This window comes from Octopus bimaculoides, chromosome 3 (genome assembly GCF_046866305.1).
Source record: "Octopus bimaculoides isolate indiv1 chromosome 3, ASM4686630v1, whole genome shotgun sequence".
Taxonomy (NCBI): Eukaryota; Metazoa; Mollusca; class Cephalopoda; order Octopoda; family Octopodidae; genus Octopus; species Octopus bimaculoides.
This window is the reverse complement of record NC_142930.1, coordinates 66,413,537-66,427,858: the sequence shown is the minus strand read 5'-3', so window position 1 is coordinate 66,427,858 and position 14,322 is coordinate 66,413,537. Positions and strand designations below refer to the sequence as shown.

Genomic DNA, 14,322 nt, shown 5'->3' with positions numbered 1-14,322 from the left:
TACTTTTTTTTTTTTACATTTTTCATTTTCCTTTCTTTACCCCGCATCCCCGGCTCTCAAACAATTTTCACTCACTTTAACTATTCTACCTTCTCTGTCTCCAGCTCTCTTTCTTTCTTTCTTTCTTTCTTTCTTTCTTTCTTTCTTTCTTTCTTTCTCTCTCTCTCTCTCCCTCTCTCTCCCTCGCACGCACGCACACACACACACACACGCGCGCGCGCTCGCGCGCTCTCGCTTTATTGTTCTTTTCAAACATATCTAAAAATACTCTATTTTCATTTAATATAACATTAAACAACGAAGATTAAGTGAGCGTATGTCTCTCTGCACTTTCGTCTCCCTCTTCCCTCTCTTTCTCGCAAATGCACGCATATACTTTCCCTCCATTTCGTATCTCACACTTAAGCGGATACACCTAAATACATTCACATCACACACAGCACCCGTCCCTGACACGCACACCAAATAAACGTAACAGTTTATCGCTTCTATAGTGGCACAAGGACATCATTGTTTCGAGTGTTCAGTCTGATCTCGGTTAAACAAAAATACTTTCAGTCGGTTGCGAAAACTCACCCAGTGCGGACGGAGCTCATCTGGCAATAATGGTCGAACTCGGTGGTAATAAAGGGCTGTTTGGAAGCCTTCTATTGCTTTTGGCTACTGTAGCAGCCTATTCGGACTACGTTCAGAACAACAATATGTACGATACGTATAGCGGTGCCGTTTACGAGCATATACCGGTCAAACCCCCGCGTGTGCAAAACATCAGTAGATATGAAGCATTACGTGTGATACAGCAAAACTTGGATATATATCGTAACACGGTTAGGGAAGCCGAGAGGGCGGTGAGTATTCTTACCATTACTGCTATTTTTTTGTCACCTCACACACACAAACATACATCTCTCTCTCTCTCTCTCTCTCTCTATATATATATATATATATATATCTGTGCACACACACACACACACACACACACATGTATGTGTGTGTGTGAGTCTGTATATATATATATATATATATATGATGGTCATTCCCGTCTATTTCGACGTATGAGAGTTTGAAGGAAAGGATTAAAAGAAAGAAAACAAAAGAGGATTCTTTTCTGCTCTAGGTATAAGGCCTGAAATTTTTGAGGAGGGGGCTGGTCAATTAAATCGACCTCAGTACGCAACTGGTACTTAATTTATCGACCCGGAAAGAATGAAAGGTAAAGTCGACCTCGGTGGAATTTGAACTCAGAACGTGAAGACAGACGAAATACCGCTAAGCCTTTCGCTCAGCGTGCTCACGTTTCTGCCAGTTCGCCGCCTTAAGAAAAAAAGAGGATTCAAAATAGAAGAAACTATTTATTTCCAATAGATGCATGAATGTAATTTGAGTCTAGGTCTGGAGTTTGCTATGAAGTCATATTGAGGATACTGATGACTTTGATTTTGCCTGGGATTGGACAAATGTGTCTGTTTATTGCAGGTTATAACTCTTTTATTGTTCTGGGGTTTTTTTCAACTCAAATTCCTGTGATGTATCATGATACATTTTACGTCACGCAGATCGATCTGGGCAGCAGCTTTCCCAAGAAGTCATATTAAGCTGTAGTTTTCGTGAGTACATCAACTTATCCTTATACCTAAGGATGGAACTTCTTTAATCGCAGTATCCCTCTGCTGGTTGGCCACACAAAAGAATTTCTGGAAGGCGATAATCTTTCATTCGTACATGTCCTACCCAATTGCGCTGAACTTTCAATAGCATACTTTTGATACCGGAGATATCACAGTTTTCTAAAATTTTGACATTTGATATATTGCCATTTTATGATGCAGATATTGCGCAGACAGCACATGTGAAAGGGCTTACGTCTCTTTATGTGTCTGTAGTTGGGAGTCCATACTCCTGCCCCGTACAAAAGTGTGTTCATAATACAAGATTTGTATACCCTTATTTTAGTTTTTTAAAAAAATTGATGTATATTTATATATATATATAACTTTATTCAATTGATACATTATTTTATACACATTCACACAAATTCGAATCAATACATATATATATATATATATATATATCCACACACACACACACACACACACACATACACATTTACGTACATACACGCTTACATAGACGTGAGGGTGCGCCTTTAGTTTGTATAATGTTGTTTCTTGTTTCATATGTTTGGTTTTGTTATAATTTGTATGTTCAATGGAACTGGTGTAACTGATACATTTCTTTCTCATTGCCTTCATAAAGAGGCTAAGTTAATCCCTGGCGAGGTATAAGCTCAGAACGTGGAAGCTTAGATATGAATCCCTTTAATAATGTTTTGCTTACTTTAGACTAAGGCTAGACGTTTCTTGGTAAACGGTGTAATAATATTCTAGTAGCTCACCCTCGTACGCAACTGTTACTTGTCTTGTGCTGGTTTCTCTTCATTAGGTACAAGAACAATTGTTCTAGAGGTCTTTTAGTCGACTACAATGAATCAAAAGAAAAATGTATTTATATAGGCACAAGACCTCAAATTTCGCCGAAGTGAATAGTTGATCATATCAACCCCAGGACGTGACTCGTAGTTTATTTTATCGGGAGGTGATTTTGAACTCAGAATGCAAGAAGCTGCAACAAAAATTCTTCGATGCTGTAATGATTCTGCCAAGTCACTGTCCTAACTATAGTTAGGACACTTGATAAGCCAAGCGAGGGGGCGTTCTACGTAGTTGCTTTACCAGTAAGAAACAGCCAGTAATCAAATGTCCTTCGAATTGTGCCTATAGTCCTCAGAAAGGAAGATGTTGAATGATTATAGTCTTAGCTCTATTTTACCTGGGGATAAAAACAAAATAAAACTCGCCTGAATGCTTTTGATAATAGATCTGCTCAATCGCTGCAGTGACAACTGATATTTGAAGGAACTTCCTCGTGGTCACTCGATCCGCTAGAAATAGCAATGAAGTGTCCCTCAAAGGACACCCTACCATCTGAAAAATAGAAACACTGGAGAATACAGTTCACAGTACTGCATACCTGAAAACATCAGAAATTATCACAAATGAATTGCATTTTATCATAGCTCTTTTCGATCTCAGCTAAACTGGATCTAATAAACTACAACTACAATAACTGGTTTATTATTTTTTTTATTAATATACGAAAGGCAAAGTCGACAAAAGACTAGATAAAAGTTTAGAACGTTGAGAACAAAGTCTCTAGATTTTGCTTTACTGTTTTTGCATCCAAACTTCTCTTATTTATTTATTTATCTATGTATTTATTTAATCAGTTAGTTATGTACATATTTATTTAGATTAGAGAGATCGATGTAGACTTTGAGGGAAGTCCTCAGCGGACCAAAAATGCGAATTGGTTTAGATTCTTGACAAATGCAGATTCAGTTACAGCGGTAATACTCTTGAGGAATTTTCAACTGTTTCAACTGATTAACGCTAACTCACATATGACACACAGGTAATCGGACGAAAGAACCAGCGAAGGAGCTTTCGCACGCTTGCTCAGCTTAATAAACTTAATAAAATCTTCCAAGTTCACTCCACTACCTTACACAAGTGTTGATTTTATACCTTTTATTTAATTCTCGCAAGGAAATTTAAAAACATTACCATTTGTTCATTATATGCCACTCGATATTGCAATCAGTGTTGCAATCAGTGCAACATCTTACTGGATCTAATCTTCATTATGTAATTCAGTAGTAGTGAAGAGTGTTCATCATAAACACAACATCAGAAATAGAATATAGACTGTTGAAATTCCGGATGGTAAATTAGCTTCTTTTTAATGGTTCGTTATTTGAAACTCTTCAAAGTACCATAAAAAGAATAAATCACTTACGGCTGGTGATTAAATATATCCGAAAGCTGGTAAATTCTAGAAACTCGGTAACCAATACCTGATACACTGATGAAGCGAATTAACTGCCAGCCTCGAAACTAAACCTGAATGATAGCAGATGATTTGCATTCATAACCCACGAACTGCCCTTCAGTATTTTACTCCTTATGCATTTACATTTATGTGCACATTTACAGTTTTCCCCTTTTCACCCCCGCCACACACATATAAGCGTGTGTGTATGTGTGAAGGCACACAGCCTAATGATTAGGGTGCTGTACACACAGTCACGAGGTCGCAATTTCAATTCCCAGACCGGCTGCGAGTTGTGTTCCTGAGTAAAACACTTCATTTAATGTTGCTCTAGTCCATTCAGCTGCAGTTTCGTTCAGTGTAAATGTTGGTCTGCCTTTCTAGATAGCCGCCACGGTTTATGCGGGCAGGCCAACGATGCGAGAAGCTAAAACAATGCGAAGCCCATTGCGATTAGCAGTGTATAATAACGCCTGGTATTCTTCTCTATACCGTAATACAGTGACACACACACACACACACACACACACACACACACACACACACACACACACACACACACACACACACACACACACACACACACACACACACACACACAGACACACACTTATGGTTTCTATTACTATTACTACAGGACAGAGAAGTCGGTATATTGGTAGAAAAGCTAAAGTGTCAGACAAAATGCCAATTTTTACCAACATTACACGGGATAAAATCCTGCCAAAACCAGTTTTTACTTTTATCCTCTCAGAATAAATAAAATAAAGTTAGCATTCATGTACCACGATCGAGTTACTTGACTAAACTCTACCCCAAATTTTCTAGCCTTGTGCTTTTATTGGTATCGATTATCACAGATCAAACATGTCGGACTAATTCAGTGGTTCTCAATCAGGATCCACATGGCCTTTGGGGGTGCATATAAAATTTTGCTGTTAAAATTTATGTCCAGTAAATTGGTTATACATCCACTATACACAGAATATTAAAAAAAAAATTATATATATTATTCCTAATAATATCTAACTATTAAAATCTCATGAGACGTTTTTAAATAGCGAATGTTTATTGGGTTCCAGTAGAGTGAATTAGGTCCTTAGGCAAAAAAAAAAAAAAAAATGGTTGAATAAACATATTCATGTTATGCGAGTTTTAAGCGTGATGTTAATCTTTAGCTCTCTCTCTCTCTCTCTCTCTCTCTCTCTCTCTCTCTCTCTCTCTCTCTATATATATATATATATATATATATATATATATATATATGCCCCCCAAAAGTGGCTGACGATGCTACTGTAGGTTATAGCCCCAGGAAGGCATCACCAGCCAGACTTGATACACACGGACATGAATTTCTGGGTATTGACCCGTCATCAGCGTGTGACAACCACCGCCTGGCCATGGGAAGTGATTCTCAGTGCAAACACATATACTTTTTCCAGTGAAGAAAAGTCACTGATCTCGAAAAAGGAGAAACAAGCAATAATAAATCTCTGAGATTTCTTCCTGGGGCTATAAGCTGCAGTAGCATCGTCCCTAATGGGTCACCCACTTTTAGGTGACAAATATGCATCACGATGTCGTGCTGCTGCTGTTTATATGTCGCTCAGAGATTTATTATTGCTATACATACATACATACATACATACATACATACATACATACATAATAGTTGTCTGGGCTATTCAGAAATGTCTACTCCGAGTTGAGTACCTCTGTAATATCTGATAGCTTCCTAAGAACCTTAACGTGAAGTATAGGTATAATGCATTCTAACAAATGTTTATTAAGTCTCTTATGCTGAGGCAGGAATACACACACACACACACACACACATGCACACATTCACTCACACACATTCACACACACACGCACACGTACACACACACATGTATATACATATATATATATACATGCATTATAAATATGTGTGTATATATTCATATGTACATATATATATAAATACGTATATATACGCACACATATAATGTATATCTATGAGTAATTAGGTGTTTATAGCGTCTTAAGTAATGCGGAGCCGATGGAACCTGTTACTTGATACAACTAAATGCGTCGAATGCTATTTTCTTTTGTTTGTTCACATTTTTTGCATACCCATCCATCCAACTATCCATCCATCCAACTATCCATCCATCCAACTATCCACCCATCCAACTATCCATCCATCCAACTATCCATCCATCCAACTATCCATCCATCCAACTATCCATCCATCCAACTATCCATCCATCCAACTATCCATCCATCCAACTATCCATCCATCCAACTATCCATCCATCCAACTATCCATCCATCCAACTATCCATCCATCCATTCATCCGTCCACCCATCCATCCATCTGTCTACCAATCCAACCACTCACCCGTCCATCCATCCGTCTGTCCGTCTACACAAGCATTCGCACAGCTATAAACAGCCGTACATCACTTAATTTCCAAGGCCAACATCACTTCCAGCAGTATTTGGCGGGTTTTAAATTTAGGAAGCCACATTATATGTGTATTGCTATTATCATATTTGGAGGCAACTATGCTGATAAACAAATTAAATATATTAAATATAACAGCTTGAGTATGAAATACAAAATATGTATATATTTTTACATGCAAAACAAGAGAAAGCAAAGAGCGGAGACTTTCAGGAGCTGAATATTTGAGTGTAAAATATATTTATATTAAAAGATATTTATATTAAAAGATCAAACTTACACAGTGTAAACGACAGAGAAAATTTATGGGGAGGAAGTAAGGTGCTATAAGTCCAACAGCTGTTTCTGGGGGCTCGGTAGATGTTGTTCATCACAATATACAAGCCATAATGGAAGCAATCGACATTGGATAAAAAGAGCCTCCGACATCAAGGTAGAAAAGATCTTAGAATTCAGATCATAGTGCAGAGAAGTTCAAAGGTGGAATGATTGAAAACTATCTATTTTGTGTTTATTATTTGTGTGTGTGTGTGTGTGTGTGTGTGTGTGTGTGTGTATGTGTGTGTGTAATTTATGTTTCTATCTAAGTCTATATGTGTCTATGTGTGTGTAACTATACATTTAAACTCTTTCCTGAAAATGGAAACATTTCATGTTAATGCTCTGATGAAGCAGGAAGATCCCTCACTGTCGCGTAACAGTGGATGTACATTTCCTTAAAGTCGTAAAGGCTGTAAGCTTATGAAAGCGGTTGCGTAACTTCTGTTCTTTTGCCATTAATCTATTAATACATACAAATGCATACAAACATGTGTGAATGTGTGTGCGTGCGTGCCTGTATGTGTAGCCCCGAAGCGTGTCGAGAAAATGGAGCTAAAATCCATGATTTATAGAATACCCTCTGAATGTATAGTTCGTGTGACTACTTGCTAAATGCATCTAAAAGCCTAGTTGTGGTATTTCTAACCGGTCGACAAATTAATTCTGCAACCCAAGAACAGGTACAGTAAGGCATAGTCTAGCTGACAGTTATACGTATAGTTTCAATTTATGCGATTCTACTCACATGCTTAGCTCATTCTTAGACTATGTTAGAAGATAATTGCCTAGGGTACATGCAGTGAAATAGAATCAGGTATTTCGGGATTATAAATCAAACCTCTTAACCACAGGCCTGTGCCTATGCCTATAAACGGCCATATTTGCGACAAATTAGGTCGTAATTTTTCGCTTAACGGATCATCTCTATTCCTTTTCTGGCTCATATAGTTAATATGTGCCTCCATATGAAGTCTTGGAGCACTAAAGCTCAGTTGTCAATGATAAATTTAGTACAAAGAAGAGTACGTACTGTCAATCTCAGATCAAAACTCTGAGTACTCATTTCACCTGCTCAATGTAAAGGTCAAAGTCTCATCAATAAGTGTATGCTTTTAGCAATAAATCTCAAACCGGTTAGCGTTGTAAATTGAATGCTTCGGTCAGTCGGTTATCTTTGCGTCGCAGTTCCACAACAGTGGCTACAACAGCAGTAACATTGCACTAATGAAGGAACCGCTAAGCCTTTGTTTGACTTACTACGAATATTAGCCAAATCTACTTTGAATCACACCCAACAGACTTAATAGTGGAAATATATACTGGATAATGAAGTTCCTGATAAACTATGCATTTAAAAAAGACAGGAGGGTCACAACTACAATACTTCTGATCAAAGGTTTGCTCAATTAAGGCTTACCTGGGGGCTACACAACAATAACAACAGCAACAAATAAGATAAATATATTTTGGATTTCTTTGCGATATCTTACAGTAAATATATTCAAATGTGTCCCTATATTTGTTGCAGCGCATCGTTAGCATGTCGGGCGAAATGCTTAGCGGTATTTCGTGTCTCTATACGTTCTGAGTTCATATTCCACCGACGTCACCTTTTGCCTTTTATCCTTTCGAGATCGATAAAATAAGTACCAGTTGAACACCGGGGTCAATGTAATCGACGTAACCCCGCCCCCGAAATTGCTGGCCTTGTGCCAAACTTTGAAGCCTATATTTCTTGAAGTGACGTAGTTTTATTTTGAAAGGCTAAAACTATAGTTTGTTTTAAACTGTAGTTAGAATATACTTTTATATTTAGATATATAAAGCATGTGGTTGGCCGAATCAGTAGAGAGGTGGACAAACAATGTATATATAATATATATTCTTTGTATATTTCATCAAGTGGGAAAGCATCGGACAAAATACCTTAGATCTTTTTAGCGTCCCTTCTCATGATTACCTTAGAAGGATGATGTAACCAAAAATTAGTAATGGGAATGTTAAAATGGCCACTTTTGGCTAAAGTTCGACGGCTTTGATTATATAAAATCTTAGTATACATTAGATCACATAGCTTATAGCTCTTCCCCATCGGTTCTTCCTCTGCTTCTGGAGAGTCCAAGAACTTTCTGGGATTGATAAAAAAAAGTATCAGTTAGGTACTGGGTTCGATTTAATCGAATGTTCCCTAGTGTTACAAATTATTATATCTCTATACTCTGAAAAAGAGAGTAAATTTACGAGACTTAAACGATATTTAAACACTTCTAGCTAGGACAATAATAACCCATTAAACCTATATGATATATGAAGAGTAGAGGTTTATATAAGATTTATTTCTAAGTTTTGAAATATGATGAACCACTCGGAAGAAAGTTATAACATTAATCAGAAAAAGATGCAAGTATATACGGATGGCTATACATGCATATTTAGAGGTTTATACTCTGGCTAGGGGTTCACCTACAATTAGTGTACTTACAGTAATTATGAATTTATTTATAAGGATACAAGTTGGGTCAAAAAGTTTAGAATTGTAATAATTTAACTTGTAAGCAAAACTGTAAAATTTAGCAGCTCAACCCAAGCATACAAAGTATGACAACTAAATTTCTGTCTAAGTTTCAGCGAGACATCACTTGCTTGAAAGTTACTGATGAATAACGAAAGCTATAATGTGTGTAAAGCATGTTCACACATAATGTGTGTATAAGTATGTTTAAGCATGTGTGTATAAGTATTTCAAAACCTTCCTCTTCAATTCATTAATTAAGTTCTTCACCTTCATGAAAGGTATCAGTTTCTAAACAAGGTTTTTATTGCTAGTAAGTTGGCAGAATCGTTAGAATGCCGGAAAAATGCTTTCCGTTATTTGTTCCAGATTTTTACGTTCTGAGTTTAAATTTCACTGAAGTGAACTTTCCTTTCATGTTTCCGGTTTGATAAAATAAAATGCCAGTCAAGTACTGAGAACCGATGTCATCAACTAACCCTGTTCCTTCGAAATTACTGCCCTCTTGCCTATATTAGAAATCCTTAATTGCGTTACGTTAAGATTGGTTGCTTGGCTGAACATCGAACAAATGCTCCGCAGTATTCTGCTGTGCCTCTTTGCGTTCTGAGTCTAAACTCACCGGAGTTGATAAAATAAGCAACAAATAAAATATTTGGGTTGAAAACCTTTTTGTTACCATATTTCTAATGAAATTCACCACCATTTTCATTGAAAATAATGAAAAATTTTATAAGATAAGTTTGCCATTATTAAGCTGGTGTTTGGAACATAAAATTAACCTGACACTTTGATGGAAGGTTTTAATTTAGATCTCTTTAAGACAATCTGTTTGTATCATAGAACCAGAGGCACTTTCAGTTGGGTTGGTATCAAAAAATTTTTTTAAATAACATACCCGGTTGTTGCTTTCACGCATCGCTTACCTCTGGCCCAGGGAGATTCTGGGCTAGAGAAGTCCCTAAATAAGTGTGAAAACCAAATAAGGGGAATTAAATCAGTCTTGGCTAGGATTAATATCATTTTATCATTCGCACTGTTGAAAACAGCAATCGCGTGCCATTATTACCATACCTCAAGATGTGTAGGCTTGTATTTATGCCAGATATAATAATTATTATACCCAGTACTGGCGTTTCTTAAAACTGGACCTGTATTCCTAGCAGTAACGTCAGTTAATTCCCTTCATCACTACAGATAGGCGACATCACAATGAGTGTCACTAGTCACCTCAACTGAATAAAAGACGTATGTCGACATATTATTTCCCGGTTGTGTTGTTAGAACTCCCATCTTATATAATCCGTGTTTCAAATTTTGGAAGGCAAAGTTGACCTCAGGGGTATTTGGACTCAGAATATAATGTCGGAAGAAATGCCGCTAAGCATTTTGTCCGGTACTATGGCGATTCTGCTAGCTCGTTCAGCGTACTTAGGTTTCTACGCAATACAGCTTTTCAAAAGTAGATATTAATTGAATTAATAGTAATGATAAGATATTGACTATAAGATAGTGATGTTAATTTTTAACTTGGTCTAAAGTGTACAATACTTTCATTTGGTCAATGGAGATAAATGAGATAATGAAATCAAATTTATTTATTCATTTTTGGTTCACTGCTTCGTATTTGTGAGTTGAAGGGCTATCGGAGCGTCTTTAACATTTAAAGTTCAAGCCTGTGAGATTAATGAAGTGTGTTCTAATATACTGCAATAAATTGAATCAATAGCATCATCTACTCGTTTATCAATAGCATCATTTACTCGTTTATAGCCATAAAACAATAAATCTAGATCCATTTATGATTATGTAGATATGTGCACATAGAACTTATTTCCTAGAGCCAAGCCGTCAAAATAAGACAATCTATATTTAATATAGCAATAATTTTATTGATATTCACTGCAGAATTATTAATATTTACGGTAGAATCTGTATAACAGTTGGACAATTGTCTAACAGTATTCGCCACGGTCTAATTTGCCTTTCATGTCGCTGGATGGATAAGGATGGTTCCTAGTAATGTACTAGGAGTCAGTTCAATCGTCTGTATTCTTCTATTATGAATTTCTAGCCTGGTGTCAGCGTAAAAAAGAAAGTCATTACTGTTGTAGGTATGGCTGTATGGTGAAAGAAGCCCGTTTTGCAATCACGTTTCGCAATCAGCTCAACAGAGCACTTTGTGCAGGTGTCACTTCGGGAAGGCCAGTGAGTAAATTTGGTGGATGGAAACTGTGTGTAAGACCGTCATATATGTATATGTGTGTGTGTGTATGCGCGCGCGCGTGTGCAAGACTTAAAAAATAAGTACTGGGATTAACTTGTTCGACATAACCACAGTCCAATGACTGAAATAGGTAAAACAAATTAAATAAATAGATGATTCGTAGTGATCTGGGCGTGGTGAAAACAATTGAGTTTCTCGGACTTGTCAAATTGATAGCTGATGTTAGCACCTTTCAAATCTAGCAATGAGAATAAATGAAAAGTTCTAACTAGAAAAGATGTCTAAAAGCTTTTAAAATATGAAATAAAAAACAGGAAAAATGTTGCATTCGATGAAACACTTCTGAAATTGGATCGCTCAAATAAAGGCTTCTGCTTGCACATCTAGAGACAAATATAGGCATTTATATTTAAAAAATACTTTTATGTCTGGTGTTTCACTATGATATATAAAGAAACCTTTCAATATAAAATAGAAGAATGTTATCTGAGAAAGATACAAATGTAATAATTTTCTTCGGAACAGTCAAATTACGAAGAAAAGAAATGATTAGAACTTATGAATATAAATATATATAAGATTGCATACGATAAAATTCATCTAACGAAAGATTATTGCAGGAGGATTTAGAGATCAGGAGCAGATACATTCAAGATGGAATCAGACCGAAATATAGCTTATGTTGATGTACATATTCTTAGCTTATATTAATGTCATTTTATGATTATTATTATTTAAATTATGTATTTATATGTAAATTATATATTTCTGTGTATATATGCTCGCTTTTCTTTTGCAGAGAGCTGATGTAATCGTATTTCCTGAATATGGATTGTTCGGAGTATTTGACATTGGTGCAATGCACAGCCATGACTCTATTCATCCGTTCTTAGAAACAATACCTGAGGTAGGACATGCCAAGTGGAACCCGTGCGAAGAAAGAGATTTGGATGAAGATGATTATGTTATCCAGAAGAAGCTCAGTTGTTTAGCAAGAGATAACAGAATACACATTGTGGCTAGCTTAGGCGAGAAAGCAAGATGCAGCCGCCGAACAAATTATAAATGCCCTAGCCATAGTTATTTCCATTACAGTAGTACGGTTGTGTTTTCGGAGAAAGGAAATCTCGTAGCCAAGTACCGTAGAAAAGCTTTGTTGAATGAACCATATTTTGACAGCCCGGATGAATTCAGTATTGCCGTTTTCGAGACTACTCAGAACAAATTTGCCGTAGTGAGTTCTTATGACACAATGTTGAAAGAACCAATAACGGAATTATTAGATAAGCGGAAAGTGAAGAACATAATTATTCCCAATGTTTGGCGATCGAATTCACCTTTGCTTAGTAGTGTTCAATGGCACTCTAGTTGGGCAATTGGAAATGAGGTTAACGTACTAGCTGCTACTATACATGACACAAACATTGGGTCACATGGAAGTGGAATTTACTTCCCATATAGTGAAAGTTCCTATTATAACAAACCTGATTCTTCAAGAGGCCACTTAATCATTGAACATGTGAAAATGAATCGTTATTCAAGACCAAAGAAACCAGTCATTCCTTATTTATCAGTTTCCTTTGGCAAATTCTCGTATCACAGTGTCAAAATGCTCGGTGAAGAAATTCGTTTTAAATTTGTAGATTTGACAAAATACACCGATAATGTAAGCATATGTAGTGGTTCTTTCTGTTGTAAAGTAGATTACTCTCCCGAATCTTTAGAAACGGAGAAATATAGCCTGGGGATCTACAAGGGCATGATAAATGCTCTAGACAGACGCATGTACTTTGAGATCTGCACAGTCATGAATTGTAATAGAATATGCGGGAAGGAAATCTTCTCTGCTAATACATACTTTGCAAGATTTGGTCTTTCTGGTTATAATTTCACGGCTGATCATATTTATCCACAGGTGGTATTTATGAATAAAGGAGATCAAATTCTTGATGATGTGTGGCAGTATGAACATGGCAAAATAAACTCAAAACGTATGTTCAACAATCCCTTGCATTCAGCAACAATGATTGGACGGATCTATAACGAGGACAAATATATTACTACATTTAAGTCAAGCTTCCCTAGTGAGGACAGGAGAACAAGATCTGACAGAAAGAACGGTGCAGTGTCAAGATTTACTCCCACAGTATTTGTTGTAGTCATGGGGACTATCCTTTCAGTACTTAGCTTCTCTTGATCGCAGAACTCATCCGTTTAAAATATAATCTATTTACACACATAGATACACAAATGAGTAGACATATAAATGAAATATACATACATACCTGCACACATATACGCACACACACAGATATATGCTACATACACACAAATATATAAGTATATATATATATATGCATGCATGCATATTATGTATGCATATATATATATATATATATATATATATATATATATATATATATATATATATATATATATATATATATATATATATATATATATATGTATGTATGTATATATATGTCTGTCTGTGTGTGTATATGTATTTTATTAACACCGAGTCCATTTAAACGCGTTTTGTTTTGTTTAAACAACACGCCAGGGACACCGGTAATCTCACTATTTATACACATGTATATACTGAAATATATATACATACACATGCACACAAACATAAACACACACACATATCACTAGATAAAACGGGATATCTTAATCAGAATATACCCATACAACGACTCATTTCTTCACTCAGTAGGCTAGGGCATTTTCTAAAGATATGTTAAAAAACAAATAACAAAAACGATTCATTAAAATAGTTTTATATTTTAGAAAAAAAAACCAAAACAATATATGAATTTAATCGCAAACTTTTATAGCTTTTTTTAAAATTTGCTCCTTACATTTGGAAGATGCGATGATGAAAAACTTTAGACTTTAACTTTTAACAATTAATATGACTGC

The 14,322-nt window shown here is 36.0% G+C and overlaps 1 protein-coding gene across 1 annotated transcript; it reads left to right on the top strand.

Moving 5' to 3' along the window:
- Positions 1–281: 281 nt before the first annotated feature.
- On the top strand, positions 282–13,648 carry LOC106868152 (pantetheinase). The gene is made up of 2 exons (XM_089349122.1): positions 282–848; positions 12,197–13,648. The coding sequence occupies exons 1-2, from the start codon at positions 606–608 to the stop codon at positions 13,592–13,594; spliced, it is 1,641 nt and encodes a 546-aa protein (XP_089205248.1). The 5' UTR covers positions 282–605; the 3' UTR covers positions 13,595–13,648.
- Positions 13,649–14,322: the final 674 nt, after the last annotated feature.